Here is a 20,762-nt window from a genome sequence, read left to right as displayed (position 1 = left end):
GTGCGCGCGCGCGTGTGCTTGTTGCGTCATCCGCTTTGACTACATCCACCACATATTTAATTCCATCCATATTGGCGGAAGCTTAAAATAGTTCCGTCCGTCATACCACCGGTGCGCACGTGCCACTGCAAAGCGCGAGCGGTGGTCGTGTGCGCGACGGGATTCCCAGCACGCGCTTGTAGGAAGAGCAGGATCGAAGCTGAGCGTGAAGCTGGAGCACGCAGCCCGCAACCCGACACCCCACCGCTGGGCCGGACCCGAACAGCCCGCCCTCTGGACCGATGTCTTGGCCGAAATGTCCCGACACATCTACATCCGCAACAAGCTCGGCGAGGGGATCCAGGCGCCAATCTTCCAGGTACCGTGTTCACTTAGAAACTAATGAGCTGAAAAGTTTACTAAGCAAGGCCGAAAGTTATATTTAAAAAAGTGAGGAATTCTAGTGCTAGTTCTTTAATAAGATACTCAGCAGTAATTACTGAGTTGACCCTGGAAATGATGATTAGAGATGATTACAATGACGTAAATAACAAATAAAAAAATAAATTAGTATTAATATAATGAGGTGATTGTTTCTCAATTATGGATTGAGTGTTCTGTCATTGTATTTTAATAGTTTAGAATATATGGACACAATTAAGTAATAAGTGATCAGCTCGGGATATAGAGATTAGTTTATTGAACATTTAGTGTAATGTCAAAAATGACTGCATAACTCACACAGATGCTATTCATATCTGCATATAGATTTAACCAATTGGTTGATATTTTAATTTCTAAGGAGCTACAGTCTAAAATTGCTGGATGAACTGGATAAATTAATGTTACACTGATTATCTCCTAAGTTTTAACCCTCACATCTTTTGGTGGTTTGCAGACAGATGTGGTAGACCATGACCCACATTAGTGGCCCTCTTTTATAAATTTAGGGAAGTAGGTCCTGTCCTTTTAATGTGACATTGTCTTTAACTCCAGAGACCTTGAAAGAAATGGAGCAGATCCCTGGCAGATAATTAATTTTGATCCTCTGAGACCGTTATATTTAGAAAAGAGAGAGAGAAAAAAGGACACTGTTTATCTGCTCTAATTCTCTGTTTGTATTATAAAACACTTGCATATAAATGTCACATCTTAAAAGGCTCATCACTATATATGCCACAACAGGTCATTTAATTTTATTTTTTCCATGTAGGTGAATCGAGGGACTTATTCCAGGAGGAGCCGACTGAAGAGGTCTGATGGCAGCACCACGTCCACCAGTTTTATTCTTCGACAGGTACAAGCAAAGTAATCTGATTACTCTGTTGTATGTGTTTGTTATGTATGTTTACGTTGATCAAATTTTCTGAATAACATAGGGGAAAAAAATGCCGATTCTGAATAAAACTGCATTAACGGTCAATCTGATCAAAGTAGTAATACTGTAGTCCTACTGTGCTCTCCCAGACTCTGTATGACCTTCTTCTCCTTTTGACCTTCATCCATTGGTTCCTGGTTTTTGGTGGTTGAAGGGGCACAATTAACTGTTGAGGGGCCTGTTATCATGTGAGGGTCCTGCTGTAACCAACACCGTCGGGGAGATCACAGTTTAAGTGTAAACTGCTGCGCTTGCAGCTTAGTTAAAGAGAGAAGCAGAATCAAAATTAATGTTTGCAGCAAATGATCTATTGTAGGTCCATGTTGATCAGAGGAGGCAACAGGCTCGTAGAGGAGAGAAGGACAGCATAGGGAGAGGGGCAGGCCAAGGAGCTGTTTTACAATGTTTTTTGATCGAAGGTAAAAGCCTCTTCTTTACTGTTTTCAGCAAATTTAAGGGAGAAAGTGTACTACGCTTGTCACAATGAATTGATTCTGATTACCACTATTTAGCATTCATGTAAACAGTGATGAACGATTGTAATCAGACTGTGCAAGAAATGAACGTGTAAACGTGGCTAATGATGGCTTCTTAAAAAAGTTACAGCCAACCCAATTCACCTGGGATATTTAATTCCTTTTTGTTGTGTGCGGAGTGGGAATATTTTAGTCCCAAACATACCAAATGAGCCATATGTTCCTTTTTGAGTATAGAAGTGTACAAATTGCATTGCATTTATGTTTATATTGTTGCCCATATTCATAAAGTTGAGTAGTCACGACAGTAACAAGACATAGTTCCGTCATGTTATCAGGATTTCTAATACGTACTATTACACCTAACACAAACATAAAGTTACAACCAAATATACACAAAGGAAGCAGTTTGGGAGGTTCAGCCCAAAGAAAACAAAAGTAAAAGCATTTCAAACTAAAAGATGGTTAATAGAAAGGTACAACCTAAAGTCCAGGTCTACACACAAAATTTAAGAAAACAAATACATGAATGCAAAAAAGTTTGTTCAGGACAATGTGAAAGTGGGTTAAGGCCAGAGGAGACATCTTCTTGGTTAACTGTCCTGACTACATTACCTGTGTACGGCCTACAGAGGGAGTTATTGTGTTGCCAGGAAATGTTAGCAGAAGTCGTCTTAAAAATGGCTTGAATTGTGGTGGAATATAATCCTAGCCAAGGAAGACTGGAGGCAAACACATTCCACATTTTGCAAATAAAATCAACATATGGACAAATCATATGGACTATTAGGTCACTGGTGCAGCTATGGACATCAGAGACATCTCTAGGTTTTAATGGAAGCAGAGGGTTAGCACCCAAAAGATGCATAGGATGTAAACAAGCATAGCACGAGCACAAAATTTCATTAAGATAGAAAATATTCTTCTTATTATTATTATATTAGTTAGTTATGTCATTTATATTACCCACTGATGCTAATCATGCACGAATGACCTCGGTCCCTGTTTCATGGTGTGCATCCAGGCACTAACTGAGACACACAGTTGATGCTCCAGAAGGTAGTGACCCCAAAGAGAGAGGATGGTAAAAAACAGTGCACACTTGATCAACAACCAGGACCTTCACAATACATTTCAGCCTAACAAGCTAGCTAAGTAGCAATGTTCTTTTAGAGCTGGACTGTAGAAGTGTGCAGAAGTGTGCAAGCCAGGTTTGTTTTTTTGAAACAGGGAGCATTTGGGTCATTAATTCCATGGGACTTTCTACTATTAGCTGGGGGCTGGAACTAACAAATTGTTACTACCAGCAGGGATGAATACTTATTTTCTTCTAGTGTGCTTAAAGGTACACACACGCTTCAGGTACCAGATGCAAATGAAAAGGAACTCTCTTGATCTGACATTGTGAAGTGAAAGGAAATAGATTTTAGAGAGACAGATTTTAGATCATATTTAAGTGAATAATTGTAATTTAAGTGAATAATAAGGTTGTGTGATTGTTCATTTGGACTCATATTCCCACCACCTCTTATTGAATTTGCATGTTTGTGTAAAAAAAATAATTAAACACTAAATTTTTTTAAGGTCTCCTCTAAAACAGAGCTGATGACACCACTGATGGACAGGTTAAAAGTTTTAAGTGGATTTCATTGACATATTTTAATACATATTTTAATAAGGAAAAAGCCCTGATGTGTGATTCTGTTTTCAGGTGATGGATTTCTAAAAGTTAAATAAAAGTAGCTGTTTATTGTTTTTGCATATAATAAATTGTTAGGAATATTGTGTAGGCTTTGATAAATGCAGTTTTTATCCACAAATTTTCAATGACTACTCATTTAGAGCAAAGCTAAGCGTGAGTGAGGGCTATATGTGTAATTATTGTCAAGAGAGCAGCTCATCAAAGAAAAAGCACCAAACTGAATCTTAAATCCCTTTCAAATATGAGACTTATCTTAGGAAGTATTTAGTAACTCATTTTTCATTTCATTTAAATGCTGTTCTTGTTGGATATATTTAATATTTGACATATGTATGAGTGTACTTCATTTCATTTTTATCAATCGAAAGCTAAATTTGGAAGCAGGAAATAACATTTTTTAGTATGTATGGTGCAAAGCTGTTTCTATCTATCTATCTATCTATCTATCTATCTATCTATCTATCTATCTATCTATCTATCTATCTATCTATCTATCTATCTATCTATCTATCTATCTATCTATCTATTAACACACATGCTTGCACACACAAATGCATGCACATAAAGACATGTGCACATTTGGAGCTCCAGTTAATTGAAACATTTGGTGTGTTTGCAAGCCTTGGCTGAATAATCTATGCATAATATAAAGGCAGAAAAATGGAGGATGCCTCTTTCTCTCTCTTTCTCACCCTCCCCCGATCCTTGCTACATCTCTTTACCAAAAAAAAAAATCAAGGAGAGTGTTCATCCAAGCTGAGTGGACAGCTCGGCAGCCAATCAGCTCCTTGTATACTGGCTGTGTCATCAGGCTTGGATATTGAGGAAGGCTCCACTGCTCCACTGCTGTCGTTCCTTCTGTGTATGTATATGTGTGTGTGTCTGCGGGTGAGCAGAAAACCTGATGAAAGGAAATGCCAGGATTGGCCGATCTCTATGGGGAACCTCTCCATCCTCTAATGTAAGGCATCCAACAGCACTGTGGGATCAGGGAAAAGCTGCATCCATCAGGGCCTGCAGGAGAACCAGGAGTGATCTGACGGCAGAGAACATCTCAACAAAAAATATACCTCTCCGCTGTGGAGAGAACGAATTGTCATCACCCCCCACCCCCATCTTTTCTATTCTTTCTCTTTCGCTCTCTCTCTCTCTCTCTGGTGCCTCCTCCTTTTTTCCCCACCTCCACTTTGATTTCTCCCCTCATTCATCTCGAGGCGCTTGCTGGAATATCAAACCTCCATGTATGACAATTTGTACCTGCATGGATTTGAAGACTCGGAGGTGGTGAGTGTTTGAATGTGTGATTATGCATTTTTGCTCTGTGTGGCTTATTAGAAGTAGCTATACACACACCCACATGCATGCACGTACGCACACACGCACGCACACACACACACACACACAGACACACACCAACAACCCAACCCCCTTCAAGCCACCATCATGCTACTGTAAGGAAGGCCTTGTCTGTATTCTGTGTGAGGTTGGCCTCTCGTTGCCTATCATGTGGGAAGACGGGTGATTTCCAGAGGGAGAGAAAAACACGTTGATTACCATTTTACCGACACATTACGCAGTTACATTCATTGTCACGTGTCACAAAGACAAATATGCAGGCGCGTGTTTGTCGTCGGAGCCCGAGAGTGCACGTTGTGTAGGCTCAGTTGAAACACGCGTGATGTCATTAAGGGGATTGTGATGTTGATGAGTCATATGCTGAAGCTAGCCGATTGGATAAGAGCTAAGACGCAGTAGTGACATCTCAGAGTATTCAGACAAATAGATGAAATGATTATCCAAGGCTCTGAAGGCTTGAAAGAACAAGGACAAAATGGTTGGGACATTTGCACATCGTGTACTGTGGGTGTGTAATGGTATACACATATCGATCTATCAGGGATATATAGTTCAAGTTATGTTAATATTGATTCTGCGTTTTCACAAAACTGGTAGAGCTGCATGATGCTGCAGCCTATAAAATAGTTTTCGTTTCTGTACACCAGCTAAACCACCCAAAAGAAAGCATTTCAATGTTTCTGATTGGATGCGACACCATTCCTGCTTTACAAAAGTGTGTACTTTGATGGCAACGCTTGAGCGGTCTTATGGAAATTAATTAAAATATTAATTAGCATTAGATGCATTTAAATAAAATACGTTTCAAATTAAATTAAGTAAATTCTGTCCAATTTAAATCTAATCAGACGACAGAAGCAAAGGCCAGTGTGACCCAGTGACCCAACCATGACATGAAAAAGAGTAAAGAAACCTTCCACTGGATCATGTCGGTGCAGGCCAGACTCACAGCAGCTAGAGTTTAAATGACCCAGTTCTAACTATATTATTATTATCATTACTATAATATAAAGACTTTGCTGTGATTAAATGTTTTTAAGATTCTATAAAGTAAACCAGCCCTCTGTGAGTACTCTATGATATGGTGCTAGTAGGTCAGCTTGTCAGGGCCTCATTGGTTTGGAAAGGTCTTTCAAAAACTGGTTCTGGAATTTACAGGCAACCAATGAAGAGAGGCCAATATTCAAGACATATAATCGCTCTTACTAATTCTTGTCAGCACTCTAGCGGCGCCATTTTGTGCTCCAAAGCTGAGAAAGCTAAATGCTTTTAAGGAACCTGTTTAATACGATGATAAAAATGAATTACAGTCCAGCCTAGAAATACCAGATTTTTAAGCATCGCTCTGAGACAGTATGTTTCTAATCTGGACAACATTTTTTTAAAAGCAGTCCTAGAAACCTTTTTGAAGTCCCTTTAACAGTAAAACACACAAAGATACTAAAAACAAATCAAATATGGTGAGTGAAGCTATGCAGCTGTTCTTCTGCAGGTGGTTGTGTAATTCTGAAAACCTTGATGAAGTGACTGAGATTGTAGTGGTTTAAGGGCTCATCAGAGCTTCCTGGCATTTCTAGTGCAAATGCAACAGTTATAATTTTATTCGTAAAGTGTCTCATGAAGTCTTCACCACAAAGAAAAGAGGGCATACATGACTGCACAGCTATGGTGCTGGGGAAGAGAGACTTGGGTGGTTTACGTTTTCTTCAATTCAAGGAGAATAAAAGGCAGTTTTAGCCTTTCAGAGGACCTTTTTAGAAGCCATCATTGTGTTCTTCTCGGCTAGATGGCGTTCTTTTAGCCTGAACGAAAATTTCCTTGCGATAGATTGCTTGAGTTGTACCAAGGCAACATCCTATAAGTTGCTACCTTCTTTTTGAAAGCATCAGAAGTACCCAGAGCAGTGAGGCTGCTGCGCCTTGGACAAGAGACATCAGCTCTAATTGATTGAGGGATGACCCAATACAATGAAATAGTCCTTTCATGGTAGTCATTCTAATACTAACACCCTGTGTTGTGGTGAATTATCAGGAAGGCTATTAGGAAGGTTATTAGGAAGTCACAAGGAGTTATGGGGAAAATAATGCTCATAAACCTATTTGTTACCTTAAATGTATTCATCATCACATCTGAACATGCAACCATGGCAAGGAAAAAAACCCTTTTAACAGGAAGAAAGTTTGAGCAGGACCAGATTAATAAATTCAAAAGAAGAAGGAGAGACGTGGCAGATAGAGGAGAGAAGATACACATGCATCATACATGTAAATGCATTCAGAGGAAACAAAGCTAGGAATCACAGTGATAGAAGAGGAGAGGAGAGGAGGGGGGAGGAGGGGAGAGGAGAGAAGACAGGAGAGCAGAGGAGAGGAGAGGAAAAGACAGGAGAGGGGAGGAGAGGAGAGAAGACAGGAGAGGAGAAGAGGAGAGGAGAGGAGAGGAGGGGAGAGGAGATAAGACAGGAGAGCAGAGGAGAGGAGAGGAGAAGACAGGAGAGGGGGGAGAGGAGAGGAGAAGAGAAGACAGGAGAGCAGAGGAGAGCAGAGGAGAGGAGAGGAGAGGAGGGGAGAGCAGATAAGACAGGAGAGCAGAGGAGAGGAGAGGAGAAGACAGGAGAGGGGAGGAGAGGAGAGGAGAGGAAAAGACAGGAGAGGAGGGGGAGGAGAGGAGAAGACAGGAGAGGGGAGGAGAGGAGAGGAGAGAAGACAGGAGAGCAGATGAGAGGAGAAGAGGGGAGAGGAGAGAAGAGGGAGAGCAGAGGAGAGGAAAGGAGAGGAGGGGAGAGGAGAGGAGAGGAGAGAAGACAGGAGAGGGGAGGAGAGGAGAGGAGAGGAGAGGAGAAGACAGGAGAGGAGGGGAGAGGAGAGGAGAAGAGAAGACAGGAGAGGGGAGGAGAGGAGAGGAGAAGACAGGAGAGGGGAGGAGAGGAGAGGAGAGAAGACAGGATTGCAGAGGAGAGGAGAGGAGAGGAGAGAGAAGACAGGAGAGGGGAGGAGAGGAGAGGAGAGGAGAGTAGGGGAGAGAAGAGGGGAGGAGAAGACAGGAGAGGGGAGGAGAGGAGACAGGAGAGCAGAGGAGAGGAGGGGAGAGGAGAGGAGAAGGCAGGAGAGGAGAGGGGAGGGGAGAGGAGAGGAGAGGAGAGGAGAGGAGAGGAGGGATAATACAAATCTTTGTGGTCATATAACGTCATATCTAAATTTCACAATTTAAATACGCAGTATTATTTTAATGAAACGTGTTCATTGTGGTTTAGTGTGGGACACCAGTAGCAGCAGTTAATATTTTCAGTTGTGCTCTCGGAGTTTTGATATGAGCGAGTGGAGAAACTTCACTTTGGGTTAATGATGGACATGAGCTGATTTATTCACGTCACCTCTTCTGAATTTACAGGGTGAAGCCACATCAGTGTAACCTCATGCCGAAATAGGGGGGAAAAAACCCATTGTCATTTATTATAATTTTATTATTTATTGTTTTATTATTATAATTCAAATTTGAAATATTGTACCCTGATAATAGAGAGAGGGATCTTTCATATGCCTGCATCAGTTCACTTGCCTGATAGATTTTCCATATTTGTATCTAGTTGTGAGTTTATATCCAATAAACCTGTGTGCGATCTGCTCACAGGGCTCAGCTGACTCATACACTAGCAGACCATCAGACTCAGATGTCTCTCTGGAGGAGGAGCGCGAGGTGCAGGCCCAGGTCCAGAGCCAGAGCCCCAGCCAGAGCCAGGGACCGGGACAGAATCGACAGGAGAGGGAGCAGCTGGCCACCATTCAGCTAGAGAGAGCTAAGGTAGCCAAGCTGGCAGGCGAAAAAATCTGTGGAAGGAATCTTTCTGACTCTGAAAGAGCTGAATTCACTTCCTGTGCTTCCACCCCACAGACCAAACCTGTGGCGTTTGCTGTGAGGACAAATGTCAGCTACTGTGGCGCGCTGGATGAAGATGTTCCAGTCCCCGCCACAGCCATCTCCTTTGACGCGAAGGATTTCCTCCACATAAAAGAGGTTCGTCTTCTCTTTTTCAACATGACAAACACTTCAAAAACCGATTTCAGCTAACATTAAAAAAAAAAGTTACTGAATTCTTTTTGATTTTTCTGTTTTTTGGCACAGAAGTTTAACAACGACTGGTGGATCGGTCGGTTAGTGAAAGAGGGCTGTGAGATTGGGTTCATCCCCAGTCCTCTGAAGCTCGAGAATATTCGACTCCAGCAAGAGCAAAAGAGAGGACGAGTCCAAGGGTAAGTAGGGGAGGCTCATGGTCACAGCATTCAGCAGCTATGGAACATCCCTATAATGGCTTAGCCCATATAGATTCTTAGTGGACAGCAGTTTTCATCGCTATTAGAGTGAAGAATGGCTCCCATCACTAAAATCAAATATGCCTGCCAGTCAGAAGTCCTTCAACGATCAACGGGGCCTCATGGACCAGATCTTATCTGGAATCTGTTCTTTGATACAGAAAAAATCTATAAGCTGAGCGGTTCTTTTGCGCACTTCTACATTGTTTTCTTTTCATTTTATTTCTAGAAGTTATAATAGCTATATAATAGTAATGTCCTCTTGCAGTCACTACTATTTATCATAGTCATCGTTGGTCAGCATAGTGCAACCATGCTGTTTTTCCATAGACTGTGGCAAAAGGGATGAGGGGACTCCCCTCACACACCTGTCTGAGTGTGCTGACTCAGCATATCCTTCATGTGGGATTATGATTTGCTGTTACATGTTATTACTCACTGTAACACACACACTTCTGTCTTTCTTTCTTTTTATACTGATAATAACAACAGTAATACTAGTATATGATCCATTGAAGCTAATCAGAATTAATATTAATAACAGCTGAAGACATCAGGCAGGAGCAGCATAATCGATTCGACTGGGGGGTCACAGCAGCCTACAGAGCTGAGCACAGAGGCTCCAGAGATGAAAGGTTAGGACGTGGGAATTAGCAGGAGAGGAGGGAGATATTTAGTTCTTCAGGCAAAGTCACTGAGGAACAACCTGAAGAACAGGAGGGCGAGAGGAGAGGAGCGTGATAACTGAAATCCCACAGAGAAAGAACAAGTGGGATGATTTGTTGCAGTCATTGTCCTGAGAAAAATGGGATTTTTGAATTGTTACAAAACAAGTGGTAGCATACAGTCCATAAACTGTCCATAAACTGTTTTATACAGGACCTGAAACACAACTGATGCCATCGTAAACTAAAGTTTGCAGAGATTCTGGAGACATTTCATGAATTTAGCATGCTGCTTTGGGATTATCATTTTTATTTGTATGTGAAACAGCTCGGGCACCTAGCTAGAGACATGTCTTGAACAAGCTTTATGACCCAGTCAGATGCTCTACAGTGAGTAACTAATAGATCTTTCAAATGAAAAAGATGTTTAGTTTTAGTTTATATGAAATAAACATTCATTCTGGCATCCCCATAAAAATACAGTGGACCATCAAGACACTATGTGACACGCAATCATAATAGGTAGGAGCTTAATATTGTTTCAGAGACTTTTTTTATTTTAATTTATAAAACTCCTTTGGGCTGCGAGCTATTCTGTTCCGAAAAGGTTGAAAAGGACCTGTCCACTTTGTTCCATTCATTTTTCTTTCAGCAGTTTTTGCGTGCACATAAGGTGCTCAGGTAAACCCTGTAGCAGCAGTGGCTCCACACAGTGTTTGTTCTGCATGTTTGGTTTTTGTTGACGTGATATTTGTCACATTAATACAAAGGTGTGTTTGTGTCTTTTATTATCCCCTCTTGTCTTTTCAGTAAGTCTGGAGGGAACTCTTCTTCCAGTGTAGAGGATGAGGTGTCTGCCTCTATCCGACCCCTCATATCCTCAGCAGGTGAGAGCATCAGACAGGGGGAGGGGCCCCTTAATAGCACAGGGCCAGACTTCCTAAATATCAATTACTTAGAGGGAATAACAACAAAAGATAGAGAAAATCAGAGGAAAAGACTTCCCATGTCTCTGCATAGAGCTTAAGTTCACTGAGTAGATTTGTTGGTACATTTTTCCATGATCCTCCTCTTCCTCCAGTTGAGGACTGCAGGCGTTCTGAGACTGGGGCTTACCACAGTGTGCACCCACCGTCAAGACTATGAACCCCCCCTGAACTGCACTCATGTGACTTTGTGAATATAACTTTAGGAAAATAGAAGTACTTTTAATACATGTATCATGCTTGATAGGTTTCACTGGCTAACAAATGTGATGGAGCGTCTCTGAGCATGTTTGAGTGTTAATGCTGATGAGGCCACCTCCCGTGGAGCAGTGTCTGACATCGCTATTTCTGTCTTCTCTCTTCCTCCACAGGAAAGCAGAAACAGAAAGTGGTAAGTTTGGTGATGGTAATAACCCTCTCTGGCACCGTTCAAGACTTGTGTTGCTGACAAAAGGTCAACGCTGTTAGCAGAAGTGATTCTATTTGACAGATTAGACTTAAACATAGAGTGAGCATATCACTGTTGCTATTAGCTAATAGCCCTCCTGCATACAAAAACAACTCTATGTGTCAGTTTGAACCTATTAATTCCTTATAATGAAAAAGAAAAGGCGCATCAGTGTCACTTATTGTACAATTACTGATGGAAAAGTAGGGATATTATCTAAATCCTTCAGATTACTTCATATTAATATTACTACCTTACACTTTATCACAGTTTTTAATGTATTTTTCATATTGGGTGTGAATGGTTGTGTCCTACACATAGCTTTATTTGAGATAATATGTAGGGAAGCAATAAGGACTATATGAGTTAAAGCATTCAGATTAATAATTTTGTCCTTTTTTCCTCATTTGTTCCAGTTCAAAGTCACCATGTGTCTATCACCTCTGTGTATTTGCAGCTATCTTGATTCTGGAACACTGTAGTCATTATGTTTTTTATATTGCAGCAACATTTATGTCGCTTTCAAAAAAATCTTCTCTGACCGGTCTAGTGTCAAAACCCCAGAATGACAAAGTGAAAACTAAACCTTGTACTGACAAGCACCTTTACTCAGCACCTTTTGCCCAATGCAACCTTCGTTCATCGTGCCACAAGCTCTGCACACCTGGATTCCAGGTGATCTCCTTGCCAGATCCTCTCAAGACGGTTTGTTGACAGCCATTTCAGTGGGTTCATGCCTGACGTCTCTTTGGCTTTTTATTCTTTATTCAGATTTGGATCAACCCTGACCGGTCTCCCTATCTCAACTGTTAAACCCCCCCCATCCCACAGACTGACCCCCTTCCTCCCAGCATGCTTCACTGTAGGGACAGTACTGGGCAGGGCCTGGTGGCCTCCCTACCTGATCCTTAAACCTTGGTGTGGCGCCTTCTGGCTCCCTGAGTTGGGATGAGTGTGTTGCCATGTGTGTGGTCTGTGTGTGTAAAGGTCTAGGTGTCTGTCAATGTGACTTAATGTGTATCTGTGTGCATATATGTCAGTGGTGATCAACGGAAATCATGAAAACAGAGCTGAAATCAAATTAAAGGCTCTCTAGTTATGTCTATTTTATTATTTAAACAAATATGCAGAAAAGACTATATTTCAGTTTGTCATTTTGGGGTTTGGACTGAAGATTTATTGTAGGATTTTTTTCCAATTACTTTTTATTTGTTGCCTGTGAAAGGCTGTGAGGCACTCTTGCATATATGTAAAAAATTGCCATATTGATTTTTTTAAATAATCTTTTTTGTGATGTGTTCATTTCTTTTATGTGTAATTATTCTCAAAGAAACATGTGAGAATTTTCTTCAAAAATGTAAAAAAAAAAAGAAGTAATGGCAGCACCAGTTAAGCAATTAAAACAAGACATTCTGCAGAAAATTGGCATTGATCAGGCATTTTACCTTATATATTTAGTGACATGGCTCAACACAGCAGTACAGCTCTCAACATATACTCTATTCTCAACTGACTCAGAATTCTGTGCAGCTGGCTCACCTGTGAAGACACAAATTGGTGCTTATTAACCTTTTGTGTCTTCAGACCGAGCACATCCCACCATATGATGTGGTTCCTTCCATGAGGCCTGTGGTGCTGGTGGGCCCTTCACTCAAAGGTTATGAGGTGAGGTTCTGATCCTTGTTCTTGAAAATATGGTGTTAAGGATGCCTTCTCCAGCCAGTATGTTAGTTTATTCTTAACTAATTTTAGCATTTTACATGGCATGTAAAAAGTACTCGCTCTGTCCAACCTGTGCTACTGGGATCAAACTTTACATGTTTGTATTGTCTATGAAGAAAACCTTAACTCATGTCAATGGACAAGGATCAGTATTTGTTAATACTATTTTTCTGTAAACTATGAATTTAGCCTAGCTTTTAAACACATTTATGATTTAAGGTACATATTTAATTCAATTTACAGTGTCCTCTCAGCAAAAAGGAAATGGTTCAACATAATAAACATGCTAAATGATAATTGCAGCATTAGCTAGCTATTTGTTGTAAAGTCTATATTAGCTAGCCTGGCTAGTCATGTTTTCCAGCTGGACCTAGTAGGTTAGATTACTTTACAATTGCAGATTTATTTTTCTTTATTTTTAAGTTCAGCATTTCTTTTCATGCAGGCGTTCTTCATTATTTTGGACTTTGCATTATGACCAATACATTCACATTTTGGTCGTCTGCATTTGGGTAGTGAATCAATTTTCACTCTTCTCTGATTCGAAAACTAGTGACAGATGTTTTTAGGATTGAATATTTGCCCATTTTACAATGTAGTCGAGTGGTAGTGAAAAATCAAGCAATTTTGACAATATTTTAATGTGCGTTTGTATGCAGGTAACAGACATGATGCAGAAAGCGCTCTTTGACTTCCTCAAGCACAGATTTGATGGCCGGTAAGATAAATTAATTCTGCTCTATAGTGAATGATCAAACCTGGTGGGGGGATTCACACTAAATCACAATAAACTACAGCTGAAGAGAAGGTGATTAGTGATCATTTAGTAACATGTTTGTGTATTTTTAAATGATTTTTCAGGATCTCTATCACACGAGTGACTGCAGATATATCATTAGCCAAAAGGTCTGTTCTGAACAACCCCAGTAAGAGGGCCATTATAGAACGGTCCAACACTCGCTCCAGCCTGGGTAAGAATGCTTCCTCACATATTGTATGTACATTGTGAGGCCTAAATCAGTGTTCAACTTTCTTTTACGCTGTCTTGAATAAAGACTAAATCCTTTTATTATGATTTTTGTTTTGTCTCATCAGCTGAGGTGCAAAGTGAGATTGAGCGGATCTTTGAGTTGGCCCGCTCTCTGCAGTTAGTGGTGCTGGATGCAGACACCATCAACCACCCAGCACAGCTCCTCAAGACCTCACTGGCCCCAATTATTGTCCATGTTAAAGTCTCCTCACCAAAGGTAGACAATATAAAGAAATTAAAATCTATATGTCTGTGAGTGTTCCAGTATTTTATATTCCAGTATAGTCTATCTTTTCCAACCCTGAGACTTGCATTAAATCTGTGGGTTAAACTTTTAACCACTTGATGGGTAGCATTATGGGAGAGATAAAGGAGACTTATTGCTGATTTCAACTGCTTACAGGATAGTTTTTTGGGGGGGAATCAGGCTTAGTATGTGACCTCCATAACTCCTTAAGTTGGAAATAAATAGCAAGAGCAGCTACATATGTTGAAGGTAACAGACTCTGTGTGTGGTTGATATAAAGGATCTTGCCCAAGCACAAGTTTTAAAGCCTCTGACTGAAATGTGACGTCAGCACCAGTTATTTGCACAACAGCACCACCGCATGGAAGAATAAGTGTACTGCACATGTAACCACTCAAAAAAAAAAATACTTTCACAGAATTTAGGAAGTAGTTGCAAACATATATAATTTAGAAAGATGAGTTTAAATCCAATTTAAGTTGTGGTTTATTTTAATGTCAGCATTTTATCATTAAACAGCAAAATGCACAGGAGCACACAACTTTTTCCCATTGCTGCAGTGCAGTTATCTTATTTGCAATACTGCCACAACCATTATATATATTGTTTAGTCACAGTATTAAAATTAGGGAATGTTTCATTGGTATTGGTATGTACTGTAGTTGTTTTGAAGCAGATTACATCGACCTGAGTTGCTCAGCCTGTTAGCTGATGTAGCCTCCAGTATATGTAATATTAATGGAGTTCTGTTAGTTGACTCATAGCACCTGAACTGTTTAAGTTCCATGAAGATGTTTCACCTCTAATCCAAGGCTCTTTATCAGCTCTAACTGGCTGTTGGGGAGTTCCAGATACTTATGAGCATGAGTCAACTTGAACTGATGAAGCCTCTCAGATGAGAACTTCTTCACGGAACTTAAACAGTCCAGTTGCTGTGATTCAACTACCAGGATTACCATGACCTGGACAATAATAATGGTGCTTTTTTTCCTCTCCTAGGAATGTTTTACATATACTTGCTGTATTTGCAGAACAAGACTTGCATTATTTTTGCCTTTGTTGGTTTATTTGTATCCTTATGATAATGATTATGAAGTAGGACTTGTTCTATCTTTGAGAAGATTATGTGTGTGAGGTGCTTTAGAATGAGTTCTTCCTGCAACTATGCAATATAAAAAAATCACTCAGCAAATGACAAAAGGTGTGGGAGCTTCTTCAGCCTGCTCCAGTAACCACGGATGAGCGCACGAGATCATGAGCATTATGGAAGGGCATCCAGCACTATTGATGCTTGCAGCTATGGGATGAAATTAAAATGCAGGCAAATGATGATCACATGTTTATTTAGAAAAGTGACTGAAATATTTCCTTTTTTATTAATCAGCAGATGTTAACATGTTAAAGAATATACACACGCGAGCGCGCACACACACACACACACACGCACACACACACACAATTCAGTGTTTGTGGGTACTTTGGTTTTTGAAATAAAGGCGCACTTCAGTGAATGATGATGAAGCACATCTGTTGCTTGGTGGTAGTTTTCAATTTTGCTTCCTGCTTTATTTTCTTTAATATGTAAAGCACCTTTAGCCCCCACATGTGAACATATCAGTGACATCTAAGAAAAGAACTGCAGCATCTTGGCCGTTAATATTGGAGCTGCTCTCCTAGTGTTCCGTTATGTCAAATGTTATGTTATGCTATGTTATGTTAAAAGCAAATTCTTTCTATATGCCTGCAAATAAGAATGATACAGTAAAGACCAAGGTTTGCTCCACACTGTGTTTATACTGTATATGCATTCTGCATCTGTTAATGCACAATGCTAACACATGCACACAACTTCAGCTGTTGTGACAGCATAGGCAACTCACTTTAGACTATGTTTTATAACATTCTTCAAAAATTACTAGTTGACTACTAAAGATAACTAGTTGACTCTGTGTTCTGTCTTGTGATCTAGGTTTTGCAGAGGCTGGTCAAGTCCAGAGGGAAGTCCCAGAGCAAACACCTGAATGTGCAGCTTGTGGCAGCTGACAAATTGGCCCAGTGTCCTCCAGTAAGAAGCCTTTTTAATACATTTAAAAATGAAATACTAATAGGTGCAACATGCTAAGTTTTATCCTTTTGACAAAATTAATTAAAAAGAGGTTATCGCAGAAACTATCATGTAAATGTGTATTTTAATATGAAAATGCGAGTGCCTTGAACCAAAATCTCCATGTTAACACACCTGCAGGGAAGGATCCACCACCCACCCCCCAGGGAAAGGGCCTGTGTGTGAGAAATGTATTTAAAGTAATCATAAAATGTCCCTGATATGTTAACAGACATTAGGTATTCATGTTAGTTTCAATTACTTATATCACTGACAAGGGTAGTCCAGCCAGAATATTCTCATTTCAAAGGCAAAGTGGCAGCCCAACAAGTCATGTAGATGATTACGTTTCTTACTTTTGGCCTCCAGGTTGCCAGTTACCACTGAATGTTCGGCATCACCAATGTCTGAGGTTACTAAAGGCCTCATTATGGTTCCCAAATACATCATGACAAAGTTAGAAAAATAAAGGATCTGGGTTCATTTGAAAGGTGGAGGTGGCTGAAAGCTTAAGTTTCTCATTTTCTCCTGGATGGGTAAGATTCAGCTTAGTTTTGCTAACTTAATTTTAGTTCAAATTGCCCACATTTCAAATGTTCTCTACAAGCAAATAAAGTTATTCAAATTTGTTCATAGTGCACTCACACTTATGCAGGTGGATCATCGAATTGACTAGTTAATAAACTGTTTGAGACATAAAAACGGCGACCTGTCAACTGACAACCTCTCCTGGGGGGTATTCAGTGCCAGTTTGGGCCGGATTTGTCTCTCAGAATCCTGATATGGGGGTTGTAATCTGAAATCCTCACAATGAAAATTAAATTTTGATAGCTTTGGATAAAATGTTTATGCAAGTCTAAAGGATTAAGGTTAAAGTTTGACATAGGTTTCTGAATTTAAACTAAAACTAGTGTTACACACACATACACACACACACACACACACACACACACACACCTTAATTGAGTTACCCACTTGTAAACCCTTCTCTATTGTCAGACTATTTTTGCTGTAATTACAGTAAAGGACAAACTATGTTAATTTTAATCGCAGCAGCTCAGTGATGTAACAGTCCATAATTAGAGAACAGGTAGTCACCTCCAGTGTCAGCATGGAGACCTCATTATGAGCTTCACAGCAACATTTCTCTCTCTCACCATCTGCTGAAAACAGGAAATGTTTGACGTAATCCTGGATGAGAACCAGCTGGAGGATGCCTGTGAGCATCTTGCTGAATACCTCGAGGCCTACTGGAAAGCGACCCACACTTCAATGGCCACACCATTAAACCCCCTGCTGGGACGCAACCTGGGCCCTACCATCCTCACCCCGTACCCGAGCACCATCTCTGGATTGCAGGTACACACCTATCAGTCATAAATGACACCATAGAGTATCATACTGCTGTGTGAATGAAAATAAGAACTGTACAAACTAGAACTAACATCATCCATTTTTCAATACTGATGTTTTTCTTTGTCTGTTTGTCTTTTCTGTGTTCATGTCAATAAGCAGAGCCAAAGAATGCGACAGAGCAACCACACAGGTGACCATTCTACTTCCAACGAGCGGCGCAACCTGATGACATCGGAGGAAAATTTCCACAATGAGCGGGCGCACAAGGGACGCAACCGCATGTCCTCTGGCTCGCAGCATAGCCGAGAGCATCAGGACCCCTACCAGGACTACCAGGATCCCTATCAGGATGCATACAAGCCGCACCGCAACAGAAGTTCACCTGGCAGCTACAGCCACGACTCCCGACATCGGCTCTGAGCCCAGCCCCATTGAACAGCCAGAACCTAGAAGGCCCAGATTCTACCCACATTCTATGCTGCAGCAAAGTCAAGACGTTCCCTGATTGTACATTTTTTTAGGTTGGCATTGTGGTTTGTTGCCCTACTGGTTTCCTCTTTAAAAACGCTTAATTTATTTATTTTAAAGTCAGCTTCTCCACTCATAAAAAAACAGCGGGTGCAGGATGTCAGTTGTAACTAATGATTGAAGCGAGCTTCTTCGTGGGATTGTGCTGACACAGCGTTCAGCCAACTGTGCTCATTGCTAGTGTCAACCAGCCTGCTATACCATCAGATGGTGATAGGTCGCACGTTGCCACCGGACGGACGGAGAAAGGTCCCCACGCACAGACTGAGCTGACCCAGGGCTTTGTAAATCCTCTCTCTTGTAAATCCAACTGCATGCTGATAGATGATCACCTTTGGCGTCGATTTCACTAATTTTGTACTATAGTGTTCTGGACTCTCCAGTGATGAGGTGTGAGATACAAAGGTCCAATTTTCTACGTCACTGGTAGATTGAGAGCATATGTGGCACGCAGACAACACCCTGGCTACTAAAACTGGTGCTTCACATTTCCATATTGGTTGTTTTTTCACAAGGGTAGCAGATGGTGCTGGGATCAGACCTCGATCCCTGTACAAGATGGCAATATGGCTTTTGTTCTTAACAAAAGTTAGCACTTAGAGAAGGTAACGGTCAGAGAAATCTTATCATGAGTGGCTTCTGAGGACCATGTTTACCTGCACAAAGAAAACCTTAAGCTAGGAGAAAAGGCTGCTGAGGGTGTTCTGTGTGGGATACGTTTGCTGTTCAACAGTATCTGCTGCTCACACTACAGTCTAGTTAGGAATAACCTGTCTAAAATTTGTATAGTGTTAAATCATCTTGATTTTATCACACAGCCACCGAATTTCCATTCGAGGTTCAGTATCCTGGATACATCTGCAATTTTCACAATTTTTGAAAATCTTACAGACCAAATGACCCAGTTAAAAGTCGCAGGTGGACTTTTCACAACAGTCACAGCCTTAATACAAATCATGAGAGCAGTCTGGTTGTTACTTGTTGCCATGACAACAACATTGTGGCCAACGACCAATGAAAAGATTCTGAGTAACTTCAAAATTCAGTGTTCCAACAGGAACAACGTTTTAGAACAACATTTGTCCATCAGCCATTAAATAACAACCTGTAGCTGAAGATGCATATCGCTTCTTTTGCCCGCATTTATTATCTAAAAAGAAGGAAAAAACAAACAAAAAAAAATGTTTTCTGTCTGTTGGGTCCGTAAAGCACCAAGAATGTGACATGTTGGAATCAGCTGCATTATATACTCTGTATAGCTGCTGCATGTAGTCCTGACTGCAGAGCATGTTCCCTGTAAGTAAAATAGAATTCTGCTGCAATTGATTTTTGTAAAAGGCTCGGGCATGATTCTCCAAGAAAAAACAAAACCGGAGAAGACAAAGTGAATGGTAGGTGAATGATGTCTGGAAGATTTTACCGCAACGCAGGAGAAAACTCTTCCTCATCCAGTGAATTCTTGGCATTTGAGCATTTCATGACAAAAACAACGTCCTCTAATTCATATCATAATTTGGAGGGTGAACAGAAAACGTCTTTAGGAAAGCAAGAAGGCTGCTTGCTAGAAAGAACCTGTTGAATTGCTAATCATGCTCTCATGGTTTCAACAATCTACATCCCTTTTGATATTGAATATGGATATGGAATGCCTGTGAATAAGATTTTTTTATTTAGAAAATACCACATTAAGTTTAAAACAACACCAAGCGTGTATCCAAGAGGGTTTTTGGACTGTCTGTGACTATCATACATTTGACAGGGAGCTCTTGCTAAAATGAAGTAAAGTGTACCATCTGATTTACCTGGAAATTTGTCTTTGATTTTAATAAACCATTCTATAAAATCAACCAATCAATCAATCAATCAATCAATCAATCAATCAATCAATCAATCAATCAATCAATCTTTATTTATATAGCATCTGTTACAATCAAAATTGTTTCTAGGTGCTTTACAGAATCCCAGAATCCAAGGGCCTGACCCCAAACAAGCAACAGTGGCAAGGAAAATCTCCCCTTTAACGGGAAGAAATCCTTGAGCAGGATATAGGGGGACCCTCCTGCTGATGGGCGGCTGGGTAGAGAGAGAGGAGAAGGGGGGAGGACAGGCAGAGGAGAAAATAGGTGTGAGAGGAGAGGAGAGGAGAGGAGAGGAGAGGAGAGGAGAGGAGAGGAGAGGAGAGGAGAGGAGAGGAGAGGATGTGGTAAAGCATTACAATGAATATTTGCAATTAATTAAATTGCAATTAATAGTGTGTATGAAAAGGACAGGCTGAAAACAACAGACCATAGAAATGAATTAATAAATGAATGTCTGTCTTTTGACTGTGAATCCAATATGCAAAATTACTAACTTGAAGTTCCAGTGCTGTTAATCAACAGTAAACAAGCTCGCCTCTGTTTGAATTTTGTAATATTCTTAACCGAAAATGTAATTTGATAACAGTAACTGATAGCTGAACTACTGAAAGGTAAG

At 40.6% G+C, this 20,762-nt stretch overlaps 1 protein-coding gene across 5 annotated transcripts; it reads left to right on the top strand.

Annotated features, from left to right (window-relative positions):
* The first annotated feature begins 139 nt into the window (after positions 1–139).
* On the top strand, positions 140–20,134 carry LOC130522267 (voltage-dependent L-type calcium channel subunit beta-4-like). Of its 5 annotated transcripts, none has more exons than XM_057026416.1 (14): positions 140–358; positions 1,193–1,276; positions 8,522–8,692; positions 8,783–8,905; positions 9,014–9,141; positions 10,677–10,753; positions 11,224–11,243; positions 12,885–12,965; positions 13,682–13,740; positions 13,884–13,993; positions 14,118–14,269; positions 16,269–16,364; positions 17,577–17,762; positions 17,916–20,134. In XM_057026416.1, the coding sequence occupies exons 1-14, from the start codon at positions 296–298 to the stop codon at positions 18,177–18,179; spliced, it is 1,614 nt and encodes a 537-aa protein (XP_056882396.1). In that variant the 5' UTR covers positions 140–295; the 3' UTR covers positions 18,180–20,134. The 5 variants fall into 5 exon arrangements, with proteins under 5 accessions (XP_056882396.1, XP_056882397.1, XP_056882398.1 ...); XM_057026417.1 differs by having other exon boundaries at positions 141–358; positions 17,919–20,134; XM_057026418.1 differs by lacking the exon at positions 10,677–10,753 and having other exon boundaries at positions 141–358; positions 11,225–11,243.
* Positions 20,135–20,762: the final 628 nt, after the last annotated feature.

This window comes from Takifugu flavidus, chromosome 3 (assembly GCF_003711565.1).
Source record: "Takifugu flavidus isolate HTHZ2018 chromosome 3, ASM371156v2, whole genome shotgun sequence".
In the NCBI taxonomy this organism is placed as follows: domain Eukaryota; kingdom Metazoa; phylum Chordata; class Actinopteri; order Tetraodontiformes; family Tetraodontidae; genus Takifugu; species Takifugu flavidus.
Note: the sequence above shows the minus strand (reverse complement) of the source record. Positions and strands in the feature narration are given on the sequence as shown.

Excerpts from the sequence above, each read along its gene's own strand:
- LOC130522267 (XM_057026416.1), top strand. The coding sequence starts at position 296 with ATGTCCCGACACATCTACATCCGCAACAAGCTCGGCGAGGGGATCCAG. Across the intron at positions 13,994-14,117 it reads CAACACTCGCTCCAGCCTGG|CTGAGGTGCAAAGTGAGATT; the intron begins GTAAGAATGCTT and ends TTGTCTCATCAG. Across the intron at positions 17,763-17,915 it reads GCACCATCTCTGGATTGCAG|CAGAGCCAAAGAATGCGACA; the intron begins GTACACACCTAT and ends CATGTCAATAAG.